Source organism: Capricornis sumatraensis, chromosome 13, assembly GCF_032405125.1.
Source record: "Capricornis sumatraensis isolate serow.1 chromosome 13, serow.2, whole genome shotgun sequence".
Classification (NCBI taxonomy): domain Eukaryota; kingdom Metazoa; phylum Chordata; class Mammalia; order Artiodactyla; family Bovidae; genus Capricornis; species Capricornis sumatraensis.
The window spans coordinates 5,255,807-5,281,516 of record NC_091081.1 but is presented as its reverse complement, the minus strand read 5'-3'; the positions used below and the strand labels follow the sequence as shown (position 1 = coordinate 5,281,516).

General features: G+C 42.8%; 1 protein-coding gene across 1 annotated transcript in view; it reads right to left on the bottom strand.

The window, feature by feature from the left end:
* Positions 1-25,710, bottom strand: part of MEI4 (meiotic double-stranded break formation protein 4) — a 197,722-nt gene that overhangs the window by 147,607 nt on the left and 24,405 nt on the right. The window contains exon 2 of the mRNA XM_068985549.1: positions 12,121-12,653. Coding sequence (XP_068841650.1) covers positions 12,121-12,653 — 533 coding nt within the window. The remainder of the gene's footprint in view (positions 1-12,120; positions 12,654-25,710) is intronic.

Here is a 25,710-nt window from a genome sequence, read left to right as displayed (position 1 = left end):
AAGGCCAGTGTTAATAAACAAAATCAGGGGATGCTAACTTCAGCTACTCTTACCTGCAATACAAATATTTGACAGGTCTAATAAAATATTTTAAAAATCTGGGCCATACTAGATAAGCTAAAATGAGACAGCATACGGCAAACTGAACAGTGAATTACACAGATAATTACTGCTATAGGAGTTCAAAAGACAAGCCCATTTCAGGATCAAATTGATAAAGAATTTATGAGTGAAGTGAAATTTGAGCCATGTTTTGAAAAGGGGTAGAATGTGGATTAAAGGGTATTTACTTGGGCAGGCTATGCAAATCAAACTCAATGGTTTCCCAAGTGACCTTTACTTTGGGGATCACAGCATCATTTCACCAACATGAAAATGATGGGTGCCTTCCTAGGAACAAGAACACATGTTCCTACAGACAAAATTGTGCGTGCAATTTTAAACTGTACATCTCAAGACCTCAGGCTTATAGAAGAACCTCAAGTATTTAACAAAACATGCAAGAACCATCATTACTTGACCTTCTCCATCATGTTAGGGACATGTCTCGCTAAGCTCCACTCCTTCCCAACCAAACCCTGCAAGCTGAAGCAGCTCCAGGGCTCTCCCAGCTGCCCCCTCCTCAGTGCCCCTGCAAGCAGCATGCACACTTCCTCCAAGTGATCTGTCAGGTGGCCCCCTAAATCTGCCCATCTTAACAGGTTATTATGCTTCAAGGCACTGGAAAGTCTCAACTAGGAAAAACAGTGATCAATGCAGATGGGGAAATAAAGACCAGAAGAAAATAGAGGCAAAGCAGGACACGAGGAAAATATAAAATATTTTACATATTATCATATAGAAAATAAGAACTGGGAGCTATAAAAAGGAATAATTAAGAGAACAGTCATAGAAACTAATAATTTTTGAGTAGAAATATAACTTCAATTGATTGGCTAAAAGAAAAGCTGAGGAAAGAAATCTCCTAGGAAAAACAAAAATAAAATGAATAAACAACCCAAGTTAAAAAGAAATCTAGAGAATTAGACCAAGAACTGTCCCAATTAAAAAAAGGATACAGAGGAGATAAAAGGCAAAAATATGTGAGAAAAACTGTTCAAAACCTTTTTCAGAACTGAAAAATGAAATCCCTGATTCAAAGACCCACCAAGGACTCAAGAAAAAGAATTTCAAAAGACCCACACTGAGCTACACCATCCAGTGGTTGTGGTTGTTGTTTAGTCCCTAAGTCATGTTCAACTCTTTTGCAGCCCCATGGACTGGAGCTCTGTCCGTGGAATTTCCCAGGCAAGAATATTGGGGTGGGTTGCCATTTCCTTCCTCAGGGATCTTCCAGGCCCAGGGATCGAACCTGTGTCTCCTGCTTGGCACACAGAATCTTTACAGATCCAAATTCTTGGATCAGATTCTTTACTGATCCAAATAGGAAGCCTGTGGCTACAAAACAATAAGAACAAGAAGTATCCTAAGTGCTTCTCTGGGTGTGTGAGCACAGGAGAAAGGCCACATGCAAGGAATCACAATTGAGTTATGTTGAAAATTTCAACAGCAACACTAGAATTCAGAAGTAAGTATAAAAGTGTCTCACATTCTATGGAAAAAAATGATTTCCCACCAGAAAAATCTATCCTAATCCACCAATAAAATTTAAAGTTGGGATAAAAATATGTTGAGTAAACAAATATTTTTAAAGTTTACATCCCAGGTATCCATTCTAAGTGAGCTCAAAGAATGTGCATCACCTAAATGAAGTTATAAATTAAGAAAAGGAATATATGAGGCCTAGAGACTCTGAGATACAGCATAAGAAAGCAGCAAAGAGAATTCCCAGGGTGGTGACTGAAAGAAGCCCCCGTGGAGTAAAGCTGGGCAGAGACACAGAAAGCTCAGCCCAGATTAGAAGAGGAAGATGGAGGGCTCCAGAAGGTGTGCCTTAAAAATAAATAAATAAAAGGTGGAACTGATAAATGACTTAATTTGTTTGGCCATACTGAGAGGATGTTTACAACCCTGTCAAAGTATCTGAAAGAGGCATCAATTATAGGTAAGCAAATGGAAAAAAAAAATCTGAAGAAAAAATAAAAAGTTGCACAAAAAGGAAATGAAAAAGGATGTCCCAGTGCTAAAAATTTACATATTTATATAATATACATATGTTATATGTAATATTCATTTAACCACAAGTTATGATAAAACTATGACTGGCAGAGGGCAGCTGTAAGACATAAATTTTTGTCTTCTATGATAAAAAGTGAATAGATGAAAAAAAAAAATAACCTGAGAAACAGCAGCATAAGCCTTTTACGTAAACGCACAGGTCTGAGTGGCGGCAAAGCAGGAGTACAGATCTGGCCGTGGCGTCTCAGCAGGATGGAGGGCTGGGTGATGGCAGCAGGCTAGCTCTCAGGTCCTTACAGCATGCAATGCATTTTAAAAACAGAGGCGCGGGTTTCCACTTCCAGGAAGTGCACTTGGGCATCTCTCATCCTCTCACCAAGTACAACTAAAAACCCTGGGCATTGCATTTAAAACACACCCGGGAAGACTTATAGGCAGACAGGCTATGAACCTTAGGCCCAAAGGAAGGACTAGGTGGTGAGTTCTCTCATTTCCTTTTCCCTTTTTTTTTTTTTTTTTGTTATTCCTCAGGTGTTTTTTTTTAATTGAAGTATAATGATTTACAATGTTGTGTTAGTTTCAGATATATAGCAAAATAATTCAGTTACATATATATGTATAAATAAAACATATATATATATAATATGTTATATATATATAACATATTCTTTTACAGACTCTTCCCTTGCAGGTTATTACAAAATATTGAGTATACAGTTTCCTGCGCTATACAGTAGATACCTGCTGGTCATTTTATATATTGTGCATATATAATCTGTGTATGTCAGTTCTAACCTCCCAGTTTATTCCTCCCACCACCATTTCCCCCATGATAACCTTAAGTTTGTCTTCTACATCTGTGGTTCCAGTTCTTTCATAAATAATCCCATTTGTGCCACTGTTCTAGATTCTACTATTAACAACATATGATATCTTTCTTTCTCTGCTTTAGCATGATCATCTCCAGGTTCATGAACGTTGCTGCAAATGGCATGATTTCATTCTTTTTCATGGCTGAGTAATGTTCCACTATATATATATATATATATATATATATATATATTCCACATCTTCTTTATTCATTTGTCTGCCAGTGGTCATTTTGGTGGTTTTCATGTCTTGGCTATTGTAAACAGTGCTGGTAGGAACACTGGGGTACATGTACCTTTTTAAATTATGGTTTTCTCTGGATATATGCCCAGTAATGGGACTGAGAGGGTATAGATAAAAGGGAACTCTCTTACACTACTGGTGGGAATGTAAATTGGTACAGCCACTATGGACAACAATATGGAAGTGCCTTCAAAACCAAACAACAGATCTGGTTTCCTTTTCGTCTCGTTTATCCCAGATTTGGAGCTGGAAAAAAAGCAAACAACGTGGAGATGCCAATGCGCACAGACAAATTCAACAACAATAAAGACTGCTCCCCCAGCCAAAGGATGGAAACGGGGTATCCTAGCAAGATAGAAAGCTTTAAAAGATAATCTCCCTAAAGCTGCCAATACCACAGGAAAAAACTGTGGCTCGGCCCACCAGGGCAGCAAAGCCCAGTGAGGAGCCTAAACTCTTGACCCACCCCAACTATAACCAGACCCCCCAACTTGCCAGCAGACGGCACACAGAGCAACGGGGACATGGGGAGAGGATGGGCTGGCCTGAGGCCTGCAGACCGGATTCTGTGGGGAGACGAACACACTCAAGAGCTCCTGCAGAGCGTGCAGGCAGTGAATTCACGGGAAGGAGACTTCATCAACAAGAGGAAAGGGAGACAGAGGCAGGGGACGAGGGAAGGCTTCTCTGTGAACCCATGCTCCATCTGGAAGGCCGGGGGGAACAGCTGAAGAACAGAAGGCTCAGCAGTCCCTGCGGCACTGGCTCAGGGACAGAGCAGCAAGGCCTCATACAACGACACACAGCTCTGTCCAACCCAGGGAAGAGGGTTCAGGGTGGACTGGAGACGGGAGAGCCCGAGGAGACTGGGCGGACTTCTCAGAGGCAGGGGATTCCAGCCCTTGTTAAGGTCCCTGACAGTGCTGAGGCAGGGATGGGGGAGATCAGAGGAGGGGGATCAGAGGAGTCCGGACTCTGACGGGAAGGGAGGAGCATCAGAACTCCACCAGGCAGGGGCAGGAGACTCTGCAGGTGAAGCGGCAGACACCCTGGAATCCAGTCAGCTTCCCGATGTGCGGGCTCTAAGGGCTGAGCATGGAGAGGGCACAGCCACGTGCGAGCCTGTCGCAAGGGCCAGTGTTCATGGCGCCCGGACTAGCTGTGTGGCCTCAGGCAAAACTCTCTCAGCCTCATTCTTCCTGTCTATCAAATGGAAATAAGAACGACAACCATGCCTATCTCACAGAGTTACCGTACGAATACATTATGAGGTAATACTTTGGCCACCTGATGTGAAAAACTCACTCATTGGAAGAGAGCCTGACGCTGGGAAAGATTGAAGGCGGGAGGAGAAGGGGACGACAGAGGATGAGATGGCTGTATGGCATCACCGACTCGATGCACATGAGTTCGAGTGAACTCCAGGAGTTGGCAATGGACAGGGAAGCCTGGTGTGCTATGGTCCATGGGGTTGCAAAGAGTCGGACACGGCTGAGCAACTGAACTGAACTGAATGGATGGTAAACACAGTCTGTATATTTTTCTGTTTCTGTTTTATCAATCTGCCATAAACTTAGTGGCTTAAAAAACACACATTTATTCCATTACAGTTCTGGGGGTCAGAAGTCTGAAGAGGTCTCACTGGATCAAAGTGAAGGGGCCAGCAGGCTTGCACTCCTTGCGGGGGTCAGTCCCCACTTCCTTTTTCCAGCCTGCATTCCTTGGCTCATGGTCCCCTCTTTCATTTCCACAGGTCAGCTCAATTCAGTTGCTCAGTCGTGTCCAACTCTCTGTCACCCCATGTAATGCAGCATGCCAGGCTTTCCTGTCCATCACCAACACCAAGACTCACACTCATGTCTATCAAGTCGGTGATGCCATCCAACCATCTCATCCTCTGTCGTCCGCTTCTCTTCCTGCCTTCAATCTTTTCCAGCACCAGGGTTTTTCCAATGAATCAGTTCTTTGCATCAGGTGTCCAAAGTATTGGAGTTTCTGCTTCAGCATCAGTCCTTCCAAAGATCACCCAGGGCTGGTCTCCTTCAGAATGGACTGGTTGGATCTCCTTGCAGTCCAAGGTACTCTCAAGACTCTTCTCCAACACTACAGTTCAAAAGCATTAATTCTTCGGTGCTCAGCCTTCTTCACAGTCCAACTCTCACATCCATACATGACCACTGAAAAAACCATAGCCTTGACTAGATGGACCTTTGTTGGCAAAATAATATCTCTGCTTTTCCATATGCTATCTAGGTTGGTCATAACTTTCCTTCCAAGGAGTAAGCGTCTTTTAATTTCATGGCTGCAATCACCATCTACAGTGATTTTGGAGCCCCCAAAAATAAAGTCTGACACCATTTCCACTGTTTTCCCATCTGCTTCCCATGAAGTGATGGAACCAGATGCCATGATCTTAGTTTTCTGAATGTTGAGCTTTAAGCCAACTTTTTCACACTCCTCTTTCACTTTCTTCAAGAGAACAGAAGATATTAAGAAGATATTAACAGAAGCAGAAGATATTAAGAAGAGGTGGCAAGAATACACAGAAGAACTGTACAAAAAAGACCTTCATGACCAAGATAATCATGATGATGTGATCACTCACCTAGAGCCAGACATCCTAGAATGTGAAGTCAAGTGGGCCTGAGAAAGCATCACTACAAACAAAGCTAGTGGAGGTGATGGAATTCCAGTCAAGCTCTTTCAAATCCTGAAAAATGATGCTGTGAAAGTGCTGCCCTCAATAAAATTTAGAAAACTCAGCAGTGGCCACAGGACTGGAAAAGGTCAGTTTTCATTCCAATCCCAAAGAAAGGCAATGCCAAAGAATGCTCAAACTACCACACAATTGCACTCATCTCACACGCTAGTAAAGTAATGCTCAAAATTCTCCAAGCCAGGCTTCAGCAATACGTGAACCGTGAACTTCCAGATGTTCAAGCTGGTTTTAGAAAAGGCAGAGAAACCAGAGATCAAATTGCCAACATCTGATGGATCATCGAAAAAGCAAGAGAGTTCCAGAAAAGCATCTATTTCTGCTATTGACTATGCCAAAGCCTTTGACTGTGTGGATCACAACAGACTGTGGAAAATTCTGAAAAAGATAGGAATACCAGACCACCTGACCTGCCTCTCGAGAAACCTATAAGCAGGTCAGGAAGCAACAGTTAGAACTGGACATGGAACAACAGACTGGTTCCAAATAGGAAAAGGAGTACATCAAGGCTGTATAGTGTCACCCTGCTTATTTAACTTATATGCAGAGTACATCATGAGAAACGCTGGGCTCGAAGAAGCACAAGCTGGAATCAAGATTGACCGGAGAAATATCAGTCACCTCAGATATGCAGATGACACCACCCTTATGGTAGAAAGTGAAGAGGAACTAAAGAGTCTCTTGATGAAAGTGAAAGAGGAGAGTGAAAAAGCTGGCTTTCAGTTCAGTTCATTTCAGTCACTCAGTCGTGTCCGACTCTGCAGCCCCATGAATCGCAGCACGCCAGGCCTCCCTGTCCATCACCGACTCCCGGAGTTCACTCAGACTTACATCCATCAAGTCAGTGATGCCATCCAGCCATCTCATCCTCTGTCGTCCCCTTCTCCTCTCGCCCCCAATCCCTCCCAGCATCAGAGTCTTTTCCAATGAGTCAACTCTTCGCATGAGGTGGCCAAAGTACTGGAGTTTCAGCTTTAGCATCATTCCTTCCAAAGAAATCCCAGGGCTGATCTCCTTTAGAATGGACTGGTTGGAAAAAGCCTCTTGATGAAAGTGAAAGAGGAGAGTGAAAAAGTTGGCTTAAAGCTCAACGTTTAGAAATGACAACTATAGGTTTTAATATTTAAATTCAAGTCATCATTCACTTTCCTAAATGAGAATTTAAGACAAAGATACTATTGAAAAATCTAAAGACAATTGTAAGCATTCTAGTGTTAAACTTCCATGATGATACCCTGGCCTCTGAAGAAATAGTGTACAACACTAGGATTAGTTTATGCTATTTCTCATCACAGAAATTAACACCTTTTGATGTCCAGAAATACAGGAAAGGTCAGGTTGTCAAACAAAGGGCATTAAATAACCCCAAGGGAAATGTTCCTGACCCCAAGCAAGCACACAGGTGAATGAGCAAAGGGCCATACTGGAGCCTGTAAGTAGAGGACAGCTCAACCCAAATTAAATTAAGACTGCTTCCTGCCGGGAGCCAGCGTGAGGAACTCCGCCCATGGCAAAGGTCATGAGGAAGGAGGCTTTGGCATACACAAAGGTGGATCGAGCCTCAGGAAACCCCCTGTTCCCGAGCATCTACCCCCAAAACTAGAGTCTATCTACTTTACTGTTTTATGCTCTCACCTACACCTCTGACTTTACGGGGGGCTGACCCCTATTACCTCTTCGGAGAAGGAGTTAACTTACAGCTCCAAGTCAATAAAAATTCCTGGGCATGACAAGAGTGTTTCAACTTATGAACTCCTCTGAAGGTTATCTAGCCCGCCGGTACATGTTCGTTCGGCCACATGTGATTGTTTACAGCCTCCCAATTGTGAGAGGCATGAGATGTTTTGGACTTGCTGAAGGCAGAATCTTTTGGGAAGTTGGAAACTGTTAGTATAGTGGGTTGGTTAGGAATTATATTGGTGAAGGGCTTTTCATTTATTGTGCCAATAATTGCTGCTAATTCCCTGCCCTGGGTGTGACAAGGGTGTCTCAGGTCAAACCTCTCTGCTGACAAACTAGCTTGTGTGACAACCTCTCAACCATAAACAGCCCAGAGAATCTGGAGTATTTTGAAAGTCTTAATTAGCATAGGGCTTTACTCATTGTTGAGTCAATGATTGCCACCAGGCCTCCATATCCTTAGCCACCTGGGAATATATTAATCAATGTATTTGGAATATAGAAAATGAAATATAGTAGTTTTTGATGTTAGCAATACTAGACTTTTGGAGTTAATGAGTTTTCTCTTTTGTTATAGATCACTGTACTTTGTTATAAATCACTGTGTCCTTGCTATGTAAAAATGTAACTTTATCACTATCTTAAGACTAAATAGATCTTAAGGGGAACATTGGTGAAGGGTTTTCACTTGTTGGGCTGATGTTTGTTGCTAAATCTCCATATTCCCTGCCCTTATAATGAATATATTAGCATATAGGAGAAATAAGTATTAACCTTTAAGATTAATCATGTTAACCTTAGGTTAAATAAATTCCTTTCTTAGTTGTAACCCACTATACCCTCACCCTATAGGAATGGAACTTTATCTGCTACCTTCAGAGGGTGGCACCTCGTTTAAGAAAAAACACCCCTGGAAAATAAGTATTTTGGTTATCAGAAAGAAAGGATCGTAAAATGTCAACAGGCCTCATGGCCAGGAGATGATGTAAAACCCCTAAGACCTTTTTTTAATACATTTATGTGAAGCACCTGACTTTGATAAAGGTCAGGACTGCTGACCCCCACATGACTCTGTATTTATCCCTATGTATAACAAAAGGTACATAAGCAAACCTAAAAAATAAAGAAATGGGATCAGTTTCTGGAAAGACTGATTCCCCCATGTCATTTCTTTCTTGCTCCCCATTTTTCTGGCTGAATTACCATCTGGAGCGTGGGTGCCCTCCATGTATACTTATTTGCCCCAGTTTTTAAGTTCCATATGAGAAGGAGCCCAAGGAGGGGCACCTTCTGATATTCAAGTGGCACTGGTGGCCCAACGTAGATGGTGCAAATTCCTTGTCTTGGAATTTTATTGGTATCCCATGTAAACCATGTTATTCAGCCTTTTTCTCCACTAATATTTCCTACTACACTATCCATTTCTAATCTCTCTATATATCTGTAATTAAATAAGTTTTTTCCTAGGATGCTGATTCTGTCCCCACCTTCGTATTACCCTGGATCCACCGGGGCTGGACCCCGAGAGCTTCCTGGGACCTCGAGAGCAGGAACAGTGCAGATCTCTGCAGGTGACCTGGTTTCATGCCAGGTATCTTTGATACCTGTCAAATGTCAGTGTAGATTATACCTGCAAGTCCTACTACTGGTTATCCTAAAAATATAGGACAGATATGAAACTAAGACAATAATTCCTTAGAAAAATGCTATTAAATAAACGTAATGCAAAGTTATATTAAAAAAGCACAAAAATAAATCAGACTTATCCAAATCTAAAAAAAAGTCATGAATCAAATATCTTACCTTACATTTATTAATAAATTTTAACCAAGCTACCATCAGAGAATTATTCGAAACAGTCTCCAAGATATCTCATTCCAGTCTCCTCTTTCTTGAACATATATATGTATATATATTTTGCATATATATATATGTACCCACACACAGTTCAGTTCAGTTCAGTTGCTCAGTCGTGTCCGACTCTGTGAACCCATGAATCACAGCACGCCAGGCCTCCCTGTCCATCACCATCTCCCAGAGTTCACTCAGACTCACGTCCATCGAGTCCGTGATACCATCCAGCCATCTCATCCTCTGTCATCCCCTTCTCCTCCTGCCCCCAATCCCTCCCAGCATCAGAGTCTTTTCCAATGAGTCAGCTCTTCGCATGAGGTGGCCAAAGTACTGGAGTTTCAGCTTTAGCATCAGTCCTTCCAATGCAGTACCTTTCAAAATGTTAAAAGCTAAGTTGTGAAGTTTTATATAATACTGATCAAGTTAACACCTTAGTAGAGAGGAAAAGAATAGATGGATGTGCAACAAACTGGATTATGAGTTCAACTATGTCAGAGTTTGGAAAATTCAGGTAAAGCCCTATGTTGTACAAAACCCCTAAGCATTAGATGATGACATGGGGAACAAACATGGGACAGAAAGCTGTCAACAGAAACAAAGTCCAACAACCCTGTGAACCTTTTACCCAGTGAAATATCATAAATAAGTTAGATGGACCTCTTGGTCTCCTCTTTGATATTTTTAGTAGTCAACTATAAAGGATTAAAATGTGAAGGCATTTACAAACAAAGGGCCAGATATTGAGAAAGATAGCAAAGTTATGCAAAAAAAGATGCTCTCCATTATGTCTCAAGAGCCAAGCAGCAAAACAACTTCAGGTTACCTGAAATGTTACCTGCAATAAAAGAATCCCTGAGTCAACCTTGGAAAACAATTTAAAATAAACAAGGGAAGCAAAAAAAAAAAAAAATGAAGCCATATTATTATTAGGAAGCATCACTATGAACAAATCTGGTGGAGGTGACAGAATTCCAGTTGAGCTATTTCAAATACTAAAAGATGATGCTGTTAAAGTGCTGCACTCAATATGTCAGAAAATTTGGAAAACGCAGCAGTGGCCACAGGACTGGTAAAGGTCAGTTTTCATTCCAACCTCAATGAAAGGCAATGCCAAAGAATGCTCAAACTACTGCACAATTGCACTCATCACACATGCTAGTAAAGTAATGCTCAAAATTCTCCAAGCCAGGCTTCAACAGTACATGAACCATGAACTTCCATATGTTCAAGCTGGATTTAGAAAAGCAGACGAATCAAAGATCAAATTGCCAACATCCACTGGATCATTGAAAAAACAAGAGAGTGCCAGAAAAACATCTACTCTACTTTATTGACAACACCAAAGTCTGACTGTGTGGATCACAACAAATTATGGAAAATTCTTAAAGAGATGGGAATACCAGACCACCTGATCTGCCTCCTGAGAAATATGCATGCAGGTCCAGAAGCAACAGTTAGAACTGGACATGGAATAACAGACTGGTTCCAAATAGGAAAAGGAGTATGTCAAGGCTGTATATTGTCACCTTGCTTATTTAACTTATGAGCAGAATACATCGTGAGAAATGCTGGGCTGGATGAAGCACAAGCTGGAATCAAGACTGTCAGGAGAATTATCAATAACCTCAGATATGCAGATGACACCACCCTTATGGCAGAAATTGAAGAAGAACTAAAGAGCCTATTGATGAAAGTGAAAGAGGAGAGTGAAAAAGTAGGCTTAAAGCTCAACATTCAGAAAACTAAGATCATGGCATCCAGTCCTATCACTTCATGGCAGATAGATGGGTAAACAGTGGAAACAGTGGCTAACTTTATTTTTTGGGCTCTAAAATCACTGAAGATGGTGACTGCAACCATGAAATGAAAAGACACCTACTCCATGGAAGAAAAGCTATGACCAACCTAGACAGTGTATTAAAAAAGCAGAGACATTACCTCACCAACAAAGGTCTATGCAGTCAAAGCTATGGTTTTTCCAGTAGTCATATACGGGTGTGAGAGTTGGACTATGAAGAAAGCTGAGTGCCGAAGAACTGATGTTTCTGAACGGTGGTGTTGGAGAAGACTTTTGAGAGTTCCTTGGACTGCAAAGAGATCCAACCAGTCCATCCTAAAGGAAATCAGTCTTGAATTTTCATTGGAAGGACTGATGCTGAAGCTGAAACTCCAGTCCTTTGGCCACCTGACATGAAGAACTGACTCACTGGAAAAGACCCCGATGCTGGGAAAGATAGAAGGTGGGAAGAGAAGGGGACAACAGAGGATGAGATGGCTGGATGGCATCACTGACTCAATGGACATGAGTTTGAGTAAACTCTGGGAGTTAGTGATAGACAGGGAGGCCTGGCATGCTGCAGTCTATGGGGTTGCAGAGAGTCAGACACAACTGGGCAACAAAACAACAAAGCAGAGAAGCACAAGCTTCAAACACAGGCTACACAGAGAACAAAGCCATTACATCAGATGCTAAAGCTGGGTCGTGAGGACAGGTCAGAGCCGCAGATGGCTACAAAGCAATGTCCAACTGGAGATTCTGGGCCATGAGGCTAAGCAACCACAACAGGCATTACCCACTCGGTGTGCTCACCCAAATCACTGACATGTTATTTCATACATAAAAGAAATGTACTACTTACCCGATTGATATGGTTGTTCCTTAAAATAACCTGTACCAGGGTCTTCTCAAACTCTTCCAACTTTTTGGAACACTTTCTAAGAATATGATTAGATAAGTTACAATCACCAATCAGTCTAGCTAAAGTATCAATAGCTTCTGTCCAAAAGCTTGAACAAGGAAGTTTGGGTGCTCGGTAAAAAGCAATCAAGCCCTTCAGCAACTGAAAAACAGAATCCGATATTGTGGCAGAGGCATTTTCAAAGTGGCTTAAGTCTGTTTTAAGATACTCTGACTCAGTCAAGTTCTTCAGTCCAAGCAGATGTTGCAAGAACTGCATGTGAGAGGACAGAGGCTCTTCTGGGGGAGCACAGGGTTTACTCCCAATAGGCAGTGATGAGAAGGGGGTGGGGATCTGGCTCTCCCCCCAGCACTGGGGCATCTCTGAGGGCGTCTGCTGCTCACTTGATAAATAACACCCGGAATCCTCCAGCAGAGTTGGTGTATTTTCAGAACTTTTAGGTTCCTGAGCCTGCAACTGGGAAGATGGGTCTCCTGAAATGGAAAAGAATGTAAGTGTTATCTTTTTGTGGCTAACATTTCTTCAAACTAGACACTGACTTTTCTAACTCAAAACACTAAATGAAGCATGAAATACATTCTTAGACATCTGAGAAGCAGTAGTGTAAAAATTACATGGAGGAGAAATATGAATGAAATTGCTTGGACTGACTATAGAAAAGTTCTATATCTTCGGGAAAGCACGGGTGATTAACCCCACATAGTCAGGTCACTATCTTTCATCAAGGCCATGCCTGAAAGACACAGAAGAGAGACCACAAAAGCAGACAGAAGTCACCATCTAGTGCAGATTCCAACAGGTACCTGCAAAATAACAGGTATAGCCAATGAAAATAGGAGGGCCACTGCACATCCCACCCAGCTTAGGTCAGTGCCTCCTAGAAGAGGTGACAGAACTAATTTGTAAGCCATATGCAGGAGTTCCAAGTTAAAAGTTCAAGGAACAGGGGTAAGAGCAGAGAATTTCACTGACCAAAGGGTAAGTAAAATGCACAGACTTAAAAAGGCAAAGCAAAACATTGTACTTATAAGAACCCACCAGTAGTTTCATGTTCCTTTTATAGAAAATACAAGGCAAGAGATTAAATTAGACACATACATAGAGCCCAAATCACAAAAAAATCTTAAAAGAGATATTAAGAACCTCAGAATTCACACATTCTGTATAATTGTATTTAAAACTGTATTAGTATGTATAAATGTGTAGAGTAAGTGCAATTAGGAAAAATTATGTATATATGCACACATATACCTAATATACAAAAATAAATAACTTATATATATGCATGTATATTTGTTTATAATTATCCAAGTATATATATCTATATCTATCTGTGTATATATATATTCACACATATACGTGAATGTGTGTTTATATATATGCATGTGTATGTATGTGTGTAAATCATAGATCTTTGAAACTATATATATAACCACCAGAATCAGCTGAGACATACTGCAGTTAAGGCTTAACTTAGTAACTTTATGTAACTCTTTGGCAGAGATGTCATCATAAACGCAAAGGTTATTGTTTGTGAAACGATTATCAGTACAAATAGTGGCTGCAGCCATGAGATTGGAAGACACTTGCTCCTTGGAAGGAAAGCTATGACAAACCTGGGCGGTGTATTAAGAAGCAGAGACATTAGTCTGCCAACAAAGGCATATAGCCAAAGGTACAGTTTTTCCATTAGTCATGTGCGGGTGTGAAGCATCAAGAGCATAAAGAAGGATGAGGACTGAAGATGATGCATTTGAACTGTGGTGCTGGAGAAGGCTCTTGAAAGTCCCTTGGACTGCAAGGAGATCAAAGCAGTCAATCCTAAGGGAAAATCAGTCCTGAATATTCACTGGAAGGACTGATGCTGAAGCTGAAGCTCTAAAACTCTGGCCACCTGATGAGAAGAACTGACTCACTGGGAAAGACCCTGATGCTGGGAAAGACTGAAGGCAAAACGTGTAGGGGGCAGCAGAGGATGAGATGGTTAGATAGCATCACCGACTCGATGGACATGAATCTGAGCAAACTGCTGGAGATAGTGAAGGACAGGGGAGTCTGGCGTGCTACAGTCCATGCGGTGGCACAGTCAGACACAACTGAATGACTGAACAACAACAAAACATACCCACAATACTGAAATCACTGACCATCCTTCAGCACACTCATGTATCTATATGAAACCATTTTCAGAAATACTGATGTCAGCAGTGGAAGCAGGAACAGGACAACCTATGGTATGACTCAGGGAAGTGAATGATCATCTTTTCATATCACAGATCATTCTATGGGTTCTGTGAAGAGCGCACTGGAGAAGGACTCAATCAGACACTGAAGATCAATCCAGAGTGGCCTCTGTGATATCAGGCGGTGAAAGAAACGAACCAAGAAATTGCAGTGGAAAACTAGAAAGGAAGGGACTGAGTAGGGAAAGAAGCACCAGTGGAAGCCAGCTGATGGACTGGACACAGAGGTTGGAGTGGACTAGGAATACACGCATCCTGTGCTTCTGACTTAGGCGCCTGGGTAGGTGACGGTGCTACCAACTGACCAGCACAAATACAGACAGGAAAGGGGTTTAGGAGAAACCCTGAGAACCAGAGAAGCAACCCAGAGAAGCAAACCCTGAGAAGCAACCAGAGGAAATCTAGGCTAAGATATTCACCTGGAAATTGGCCACAGCAGCCAAAGGATGTGGAAAAGGTCTAGACTGCAAAGACACTTCAGGAGTCATCAGTGTGCAGCGGGGGTGGTGTTGGAAGGAACGGTTACGAGGCTCCAAGAGGGACCCTGAGGAATGTCAGTCTGAGGGCTGAGTGGAGAGAATGGCCATCAAAGAGACAGAGAAGGGACAATTTAAGAGGTGCAGGAAGAAAAACAACAGTGTCACGAAAGACAAGTGAAGAGTTTCAAGGAGAAATTACATGCAGGTGGGAAGTCTGATAAGGTAAAGTACTAATACAAAATTTGTCAGAATTACCAGTTAAAAAATCACCCACGATCACATTTTGAGCAGTTTTCGGTCAGCTGGGGTGGTGAAGGGAAGGGCAGAGTGAACGGGAAAGTCACAAACACAGGGAAGGGTGGCCAAGGCTCGTGAGGACCTGGGCGGGAGAGCTTGATATGGGAGCAGCTACCGGTGAACATGGCAGCACACATTGGGAAAGAAAAAGAAACTCAAGCAATTACAGATTACAATGGAAAGAAAGAAAGAAAAAAAAAAAACGATAAGCAAAAGCTACAGATAGGACAGAAAATAAAACCGGTAGGTGGGGGCGTAGCCAGCGAGCAGGTGAGAGATGGAGTCAAGGACCCACGGAAGGGCAATGTTTACTGATGAAGAAGAAATTTTTTACCCCAAGGCTGAAGGAAGTAGGATGAGAATGCACAGGGATATAAAAAATAGCCCGGACACATAGGAAATTAAAGAAGACCTCACCCAACAGTCATTTTTTTACTTTTAAGTTGGAGACAGGTGAACACTAGTTAAACGGGGCAGAAGAACAGTAAAGCAGCATTCTCTCCCTGCCCCACCACACTCGAAATCTAAACCATTGCTCCTTTGTCCTTCAGTAAAATTTGAAGCTGATGAGGCTGAACCAGAGGAGAGTGCTTCAGTTCGGAGAGCATTCATTTAACAAGTGTCTACTGTGACCACCACAAATGTGCAAAGATGAGGTTGTGAATTATCACTACAAAATCTGTACTGCAAGTTAGGGAGGTGATGAGGCAAATTCACAAATGTGGTGGTACCCAGAATGGTGGACCGCCAGCAACAGTTTAACTGCATGCTGCTATCTCTGCATTACAACCAGCAGACGGCATGGTCATTTTAAGCTGACAGACACTTTCGTTTTCTTATAAGCAAGGATAAAACAACTTCTCAAGACATCCATCTTACTCCTCACAAAAGGAGAGCAGAGGGTACTATGGTAATTCTTCAGGTAGATTACATATTTCTTTCAGGGAACTCAAAATAGTTCTCTGCTAAGAAAGTGAACATAAGTTTAAATATTTCATTAACCTACTCAATTTTCCATCAAAGTAAGCTAACTTCACAGGTGATGACTTCAGGAAGAATCATAAAACAAATTCTCCCAACAAGCAAGTTGAGAGGCAAAAGCTGCTTTCTTGTTTCCGCTTCTCCATCCCTCCTCACTGGTGCTCAAAAATGCAAATCTGCGGGCAGCAGTTCTAACCATGCACATGGCTCTCATGACAGGAACTGCTGTTGTTCAGTCGCTCAGTCGTGTCCGACTCTTTGTGACCCCATGGCCTGCAGCACACCAGGCCTCCCTGTCCTTCACCATCTCCCAGAGCTTGCTCAAACTCATGTCCATTGAGTCAGTGATGCCATCCAACCATCTCATTCTCTGTCGTCCCCTTCTCCTCCTGCCCTCAATCGTTCCCAGCATCAGGGTCTTTTCTAATGAGTCAGTTCTTGGCATCAGGTAGCCAAAGTATTGGAGCTTCAGCATCAGTCCTTTCAATGAATATTCAGGGTTGGCTTCCTTTAGATTGGACTGGGTGGATCTTCTTGCATAATTCGAAGCATTGTGACAGGATTACACAAAACAGAACACCACTGTTTCTGCCGGTGTGTTTCTGTGCTTTCAGAAAAGTGATGAGGGCATATGCTGGAGAATCCCACCTGTGTGGACCCCACACAGGCAGCAGGCTCTCAGTGTCCTACAGGCATGCCTGGCTCCAGGGGAGGATCATGCTGACGTGGGATACAGTGAGGCTCACAGTATGAACCTCATGCTACCAAAGAGAATCTTTTATTCATATTTCACTTTACAAAGTGGTTTCAGGAACTAATTCAACTGATGTTCAGAGCAGCCCTGGAAGGTTATGTGACTATCCCAAATTTACCAATAAGGACCTAAGCATAGGCTGAACTTGATGAAGAGGCCGGAAAAAAGCCACGGGGAGTACAAGGGAAACCAAGCCCTCCATCCCAACGCCTGCCAACCACGGCAGAGGTCTGTGTGTTTCCATATCAGAGTCTGGACATTTCCACGACGGCATTCAGCAACTTCTGTATGTTAGCCACTTGTTCATGAGCTCCCGGGTGGCAGAAGGTCTGGCTCTGTGGTTCCCTTACCCAGTAATGTTCTCATCTGTAGGAGACGCCCTGTGCCTTCTTGTGTGTGTACTCAGTTGCTCAGCCATGTGCAGCTCTGCGACCCCACGGACTGCAGCCCACCAGGCTCCTTGGTATATGGGATTTTCAGGCAGGAAATACTAGAGTGGGTTGCCATTTCCTACTCCAGGGGATCTTCCTGACTCAGGGATCGAACCCTCATCTCTTACATGTCCTGTGCTGGCAGGAGGATTCTTTGCCACTGTGCCACCTGGGAAGCCCAGAAGATGCCTTATCAGGGGAAATGCTTAGTGGGACAACCTGCTGCTCACTGAGACGGATCTCCTCTGACCCTACAGTACTCACAGTGCACCATGATCTTACACCAAACCACAACAATTATATATGTATATAAGAGAGATCAGACAGAATAGATAGAAAGACAAAAAGAGTGTGGTTTTTCCAAAAGTAACTCATAATGTCTCAGAGTACTTGTTAACAAGAGTCAATAACTTACTGTTTATAATATCTACTACCTCTGGTAACCAATTAATGTCCTCTCCCATTTGTCCTCGGTAATGAAACTTTTAAGAACACACACAGTATTTGCATTGGAAACCAACAGTTTCATGATGGATATCCCTCATTGCCTAATAAGTAAAGTAAATAAAACAGTGGGCAAATGTTACTATTGTATATTCCTTATAAAATGGAAAAGAGAAATGGGGGAAAACTTTCCTAGAGAGAATTAAACATTTTCAGTGATAATGAATATTAACAGGTTACAGTCTTGCAACAGTCATAAATAAGACTATTCATAGACAAGTTTTTAAATGTCCATCCTTCTTTGTGTAACACAGAGCATGAAAACAGAGAATACCCCAGTCTCTTTAAATGAATTTTTTCATAACCACAGATTCCACTCATTGGCGTATATGACTTTTCACAACATTAATCTCAAAGTATGGCTAACAAAGCATTTTACCCAAAGGAAAGGAAAGAAAATGAAGCCATGCTCCTGCAACTTTCTGTAATTCTTGCTTTTTCCAGGAGGCGTTAAGGTAAAGCAGAAATTAGAGATGCTTCTTTCTTGATTTCTTATTAGGCTGAAGGGACTGAGGACTGTAATCTCCCTCCTAGTCACTGGGATATGATATAATTAACATGTGTGTTATCAGATTTAAAATGGACAATAAACTGCACACACACACATACACATAAGCTGATCAATCACAGTCTAGCACACATGAAATACAAATAAACATTATCATTATTAAAAGTTATAGGTATCAAGAAGCCTAAATCATGCTAAAGTGTGAAATCACATACAAAAATACATGAAATAAGATAGCAATTAAAACTACACATTTGCTGTAGAAAACATTCTATAGTCTCTCCCATGCATTAGAGCCCACAGACTTGATATTCCCCTTTACTGGGCCCTTTCCTCTTTCATTTCCTTGCAGCTGGCAATTTCCACTTTCACCCCACTCACCATTTCAGAGTGGATCGCAAGCACACTTAACAAAACACAGCCAGTGTCCTCCTTGCACACACCGAGCCCCAGAAACGCCCACTCCTAAACAGGAAATACATTTTCTGCTGCCCCCAAACAGTCACATTCCACATCAATTTTTCATGCCTTTCTTCATCCATTTCCACAGTTCCTACTTCATTTATAAAATCAGGCCTATGGAACCAGCTGCTTAAAATGCATCTTTCTGTTTGTCCTACAAACACCATGAACTTCATGTTTATAAAAACAAACAACTAATCTTCACGCAATGCACACACCAACATACAGCGCCTATGTGCCCCACATGCTATCCATGTCAGCCGACAGCAGGACTGTCCCTCCAGTCACCAGGCCGGCTGAAAAGGGCGCATCCTCACCCCAGCTCTGCTCCATCCCCCACGCACACCCGAAGGCCATGTCATGCCAGTTCTATGCTCCGCGTGTGTGTAAGTCAGGACACTTCAAGGAAACAGGACCAACAGGACAGAGAGTGAGCGACAAAGAAATACATTTCTTATGGGGACTGGCTTGTGCGAGTATGGAAGCTGAGCCTTCTCAAGACCTCAAGTCAGCAAGGAGACCCAAGGTGTAATTCCAGTCCAGCTATGAAGCCCCAGAATCAGGAGAGCTGACTGTGCGCATTCCCATCTGACATTCAACAGGTTCCAGACCCAGAAGGGGCCAAGGTTCCAGTTCAGTGCTAGTTTAAAGGCCGGGGCACACCGACGTCCCAGCTCAGAACCAGTCAGGCAGGAGGGCTTCTCTCTTACTGGGCCTTTCTGTTCTCAGGAGGTGAGCAGCGCAGATCAGTCCCGTCCACACAAGGGAGAGCAAGCCGCTTCACTCCACCTACTGACTCAGACGTTAGTCTCAGTTACGAACAGCCTGACAAATGCATCACAACCAAGTTTTGACCAAACGTCTAGGCACCCAGTGGCCCAGCCAGGTTGACACGTGAAATGAACCATCAAAGCCGTGTCTTGAGTCTTCTCCAGCTCCTTCCACCAGCACCAGCTCCTGCGCCGATTCATACCCTGTACTGGCCTGATTGACCTGCCTGCCTCTGGTTAGTTTTGTCCTCCTCTAGGCTCCATCAGGAAAGTCAGTCTGCTAAAATGCTGTCTTGATCACAAGACTCTCGTCCTTCACACCATCCAAGGGCTTCCCTTACCTGACATAACAGTGTCCTCTCAGATCCTCAGCATGGCCCCCAGAACCACTCTGGCCACTTTACCAGCCTCACTTTCATCCTCATTGTATTTACATGCAAGCAAATTTAAATAAGGAAATCTCATGGACAGAAGAGCCTAGCGGGCTACAGCCGTGAGGTCGCAAAAGAGTTGGACACAACTTAAGAGACTCAACAACAACAACAGACACTAAACTACTTACAATTTGCTGGAACACACCGAACCAACTCACACAACCATGAATCCGCACAAGGTGTTCTCACCACTGCCTGGTATGTGCTTCTACTACAACCCAGAGAAGGACGGATTCTGAAAACCCTCCTCCGAAACCCTCTGGGAAGCCCTCACTGCTCTCCCCGGGGACAGGAAATCACTCCTGTCTGGGCATCTTTCACTTTGCTTCTATTACTGCACTCATCAACCTGTTCTGAATTTATTATCGTTATTGTTCAGTTGCTAAGTCATGTCCAACTCTTTGAGATCCCATGGACTGCAGCACACCAGGCTTCCCTGTCCTTCACTATCTCAAGGAGTTTGTTCAGATTCAAGTCCACTGAGTCAGTGATGCTGTCTAACCATCTCGTTCTCTGCTGCCCCCTTCTTTCTTTGCCTTCAATATTTCTCAGCAACAGGGTTTTTTCCAATGAGTCAGCTCTTCTCATCAGGTGGTCAAAGTATTGGAACTTCAGCTTCAGCATCCCTTCTTCCAATGAATATCCAAAGTTGACTGTCTATAGGATTCACTGGTTTGATCTCCTTGCTGTACAAGGAATTCTCAGGAGTCTTCTCCAACACTATAGTTTGAAAGCATTAATTCTTTGATGCTCAGCCTCCTTTTATGGTCCAGCTCTCACATCCATACATGACTACTGCAAAAAACATAGCTTTGACTTTATGGACCTTTGTCGGCAAAGTGATATCTCTGCTTTTGAATATGCTGTCTAGGTTTGTCAAAGCTTTCCTTCGAAGGAACAAGCGTACGCTAATTTCATTGCTGCAGTCACTGTCTGCAGTGATTTTGGAGCCCAAGAAAATAAAATTTGTCACTGCTTCCACTGTTTCCCATATTTGCCATGAAGTGATGGGACTGGATGCCAAGATCTTAGTTTGTTTTGTTTTTTTTTCATGTTGAGTTTCAAGCTATCTTTTTCATTCATCTCTTTTAGCCACATAAAAGGCTCTTTAGTTCCACTTCACTTTCTGCCATTAGAGTGGTATCATCTACATATCTGAGATTGTTGATATTTCTCCTAGCAATGTTGATTCCAGCTTGTGCTTCATCCAGCCTGGCATTTTGCATGAATGCATAGAAGTTAAATAAGCAGGGTGACAATATACATCCTTAACATACTCCTTTCCCAATTTTGAACCAGAATGTTGTCCCATGTCCAGTTCTAACTGTTGCTTCTTGACCTCCATACAGATTTCTCAGGAGATGGGTAAGGTGGTCTAGTACTCCCATCTGTGAGAATTTTCCAGTTTGTTGGGATCCACACAGTTAAAGGCTTTAGTATACTCAATGAAGCAGAAGTAGATGTTTTTCTGAAACTCCCTTGCTTTCTCCATGATCCAACAAATGTCGGCAATTTGATCTCTTCTTCTTCTGCTTTTTATAACCCAGATTGTATCAATACACCTGGAAGTTCTTGGTTCAGGTACTTCTGAAACCTAGCTTGAAGGATTTTGAACATAACCTTGCTAGTATGTGCAATGACCGCAACTGTATGGCAGCTGGAATAATTTCTGGAATCATCTGTCTTTGAGATTGGAATGAAAAGTGACCTTTTCCAGCCTTATGGCCACTGCTGAGTTTTCCAAATTTGCTGGCGTGTTGAGTACAGCACTTTAACAGCATCATCTTTTAGGATCTGAAATAGCTCAGCTGGAATTTCTTCACCTTCACTAGCTCTGTTTGTAGTACTGCTTCCTAAGCCCCACTTGACTTCACACTCCAGGATGCCTGAATCTAGGTGAGTGACCACATAATAATGGTCACCCCAGTCATTAAGACCTTTTTTGCATAGTTTTCTGTCTATTCTTGACACCTCTTCTTAATCTCTTCTGCTTCTGTTAGGGCTTACTGTTTCTGACACACACACACACACACACACACACACACACATATATATATAGATATATATATTACTGTCAAATATATAACTGTCAAATAAATAACTATATATATATAGTTGTTGTTGTTGTTGCTAAGATGTGTCTGCCTCTATACAACCCCATGGACTGAAGCCCACCTGGCTCCTCTGTCCGTGAGATTTCCCAGGCAAGAATACTAGAGTGAGTTGCCATTTCCTTCTCCAGGGGATCTTCTCGACTCAAAGATCAATTCCACTTCTCCTGCATTGGCAGGCAGATTCTTTACCACTGAGTCACCTGGGAAGCCTATATAGAAAAAGTTAAATAAAATAGCATATCTTCAAATGCAGTCAAATGTTATCACAGGTATATATGTTTTGTCCCTACCATGATTTCTTAACAGTAATAATCACTCACTTTTACTGATACAGTGAACAATTTATAAAAGAATTGTTTATGCCACCTGGTGGTCAATTTGGAAACGCTACTTTAAAAAGCTTCACAATTCATATTCTAATAGACAATTTTCACTTAAAAGCAATTGTTCGACTTCTGCTTCTGGAAGGATATATTTTAGCTTATTGCAAAGCACATTTAAGACATTCTGACCAAGAAAAGACTGCAGTTTTTTGTCTTATCTTTTTGTTTTCTTTTTAGATTCTTTTCCCATACAGGCCAGTACAGAGTACTGAGAATAGAATTCCCTGTGCTCTACAGCAGGCTCTTATTAGTTATCCATTCCATCTATAGTAGTGGGTATATGTCAGTGCCAATCTCCCAGTTTATCCCTCCCAGGCTGCATCTTTATTTAAAACCACACGAGAAGCCTGCATCACAATTTAACTTTGAATACACCATGAGAGACTGTAATATCAAATGCATGAGATTACAGACTAATGAAATAACTATCTCAGCTGAATTGTGTTCACTGAGATTCACAAAACAAAACAGAGTACTTGTGTGTCTGGCTGGTCCAGGACTATTTGAGTGTATAGTTTCTCCTGACTTCAGATGCTCAAACTCTGGGCTTTCCTGGTTATCCCCATCTCTTTCCTTCAAGCCATCTTCTAATTCCCTAAATACACCATCCACATGCCCGCATCTTTGGCTCTCTCCCCTTGTTCCAACCTCCTGGACATCCCTGCCTTTCCTACAGCCTCAAAGAATTCCTCTGGGCAAAAGAGTCTCAGATCTCTATTTCCAATCCTACTCCTCCACCAAGCTCAATCTCCTAGGTAAACCGGTATTACTTGACCTCAGGAAACTAAACCCCAAATGCCCAAAACAAATCATCATCTTCACCTATACCTGGATAGGTACAGGTATATACCTGTATACTTGGTACAACCTCCAAAGAAGCCTGCTGCTGCTCTCTGTCCAATGCTTGAACTGCAAGTCAACTCTGACCTCTTGCTTGATCCCCTTCTACATTCCACTGACAAGTAACATAACCCTGCATCACCCTTCCGTTCCTTGGAATTGCTGGCTTTTACAGTTAAAAGTTTACATGTTTCCTCTGCCTGGGTTGCTCTCTCCCCAACCCAACCCCAATTTTCTCATGGCAGGCTCCTCGTTATCATTCCAGTGCCTTTTTAAATGGTACTTCTTCAAGGAGGCCTTCCCTGACCAATCCAATCTAAAGCTATCACCAGACTGGTCTCCGTCACATCTCCCTGTTTTAATTCTCTGCATCTCACTTGTTACTGTCTGACCACCTTGTGCTGGTGAAATCTGTCTCACTCACAAGAATGTGGGCTCTACAAGAGTCTGACTGCCTGGAATACTAAGAACTCAATAAATATTACTCAATAAGTAAAACCCTTTTTACACCATGTCTTTATTTCTACGCCAAAACAATTCATCCAAGACCTGGGCTATGGCAGTGACTTCTCTGTCTCCAATCTCCTCCCTCCTCAAACAATTCTAAACACGGCTGCCCAATTCTCTTCCTGAATAATCTTATCCTTCAGGTCACCTGAAGGGAGCACTCTCAGAAAGTATACTGCTTGGCACATGCACGGCACACACCCAATAAATGCTAGCTTCCCTGCTATGCTCCTGCTGGAAAGCCTCCAAAGGCCTCATACTGCCTACAAATAAAGTATGTTTTCCACTGGCTGTCACAGCTGTTATTAACAGGCTCCAATCTAGTTTTTCATCTTATTTTCCAGAATAACTCTTCATGCTCTGCATGCCACAGTCAAATTAAACCATTTGCCAGTAGATTCTTATGTCCTTAGTTTACACTGTTCCTTGCCTGAAATGCTCTAGCATCCAGAGCTTTCTAAATCCTACCCATCCTTCAAAGTCAGTATCTTCCTCCAAATAGACTTTTTAAAAGTCCTGGTTCTCTAAAGCGAAATAATCATTTACCCTCTCCTCTGAACATCAGATCAATCTCTGGACCACAGCGTCTCACTGGGTGCGATACGTGATATGGTTTTGCCCCCAACAGCAGACTGTGTGATCCCCTGGGCAGGGTTCAGACCTTATCACACTCTGTAATCCTCACACTGTTTGTACCTTACCACTAGTGAATAAAAGGGGCTGAATAAGTGAACAGAAGAATTTCTCCAAAAGGAAAAGAATTAGTGGGATAAAATTAGGAGCTGATAAGAATTAACTTCTCTCTGGACGCAGCCATTTAGGGGCACAGTCCAGGGAACAAGCAGTGTCCTAACTGTACTTCCTAACAAATGGGAAGTATCAGGTTGAGAGGTGGTGGACGTTTCTATTGATGCCAATGTCACAGCCCAACAGAGAAACATCAAAACCATGAAAATACAACCCACCATCAGGTGAACCAATGACTCCACCAGCATGATGTCCACTGGTCAGGGTGTGGATTCTCTGAACACCATGGGAATGGCTGACCTCCACAATATGCCACGCTCACTGGCCTCCCAGCACCACAGGGGCCAAACCGCATAGCTCTCTACCATCTCACCCGTGTTCCCTTTCCTCTGACCTCCAAGCTCTCTTTGGCCAAGCCTCTTCCAAAAGAACTTGCCTGAACGTGTCTCCCAGCAAACCGCTGAAGGCCCTGCTATGACTTCCACTCTTGGCCCCAGGGCCCCAGGGCCCCAGCTGCTCACAGACAAGCTGCTGAGACGGCACCCGGCGCTGGCTCGGTCCCCAGCCCCCTTGCTAGAAAACAGGCTGGCACTCATTTTCACTAGGTGTGTCCACTTCACTTTATCAGAAATTAGGAGCACTGAGATCTTTTACCCAACCTACGTGACCATAAAGGGAACATACTAAATGCATGTCGTCCTAGGCTCAGCGTTTCCATGGAAGGACTCCAGGAATCTGATTTCACCCGAACATCTCAGAGGAGTCCCATAACTGAGTGACTTCCAAAGGAAAGGCTTTGCTTCTCCCATATCATGCCCTTGGCCTGCTGTGTTTTTGTTTTTGTTTTTTTTCCTGCTGGGCTCTGAGAGGTTAAACTGAATGATCTTACACCAGTGAGTTTCAACCCTGCCTGCAGGTTACAGTGACTTGCACACCAGACCACACCCCATGCCAAGGACATCATAATCTCCAGGCAGGGCTGGAGGCCAGATATCAATTTTTTTTTTTTTTTTTAAGTTCCCCAGGGCTTCCCTGGTGGCTTGGATGGTAAAGAATCTGCCTGCAATGCAAGAGAC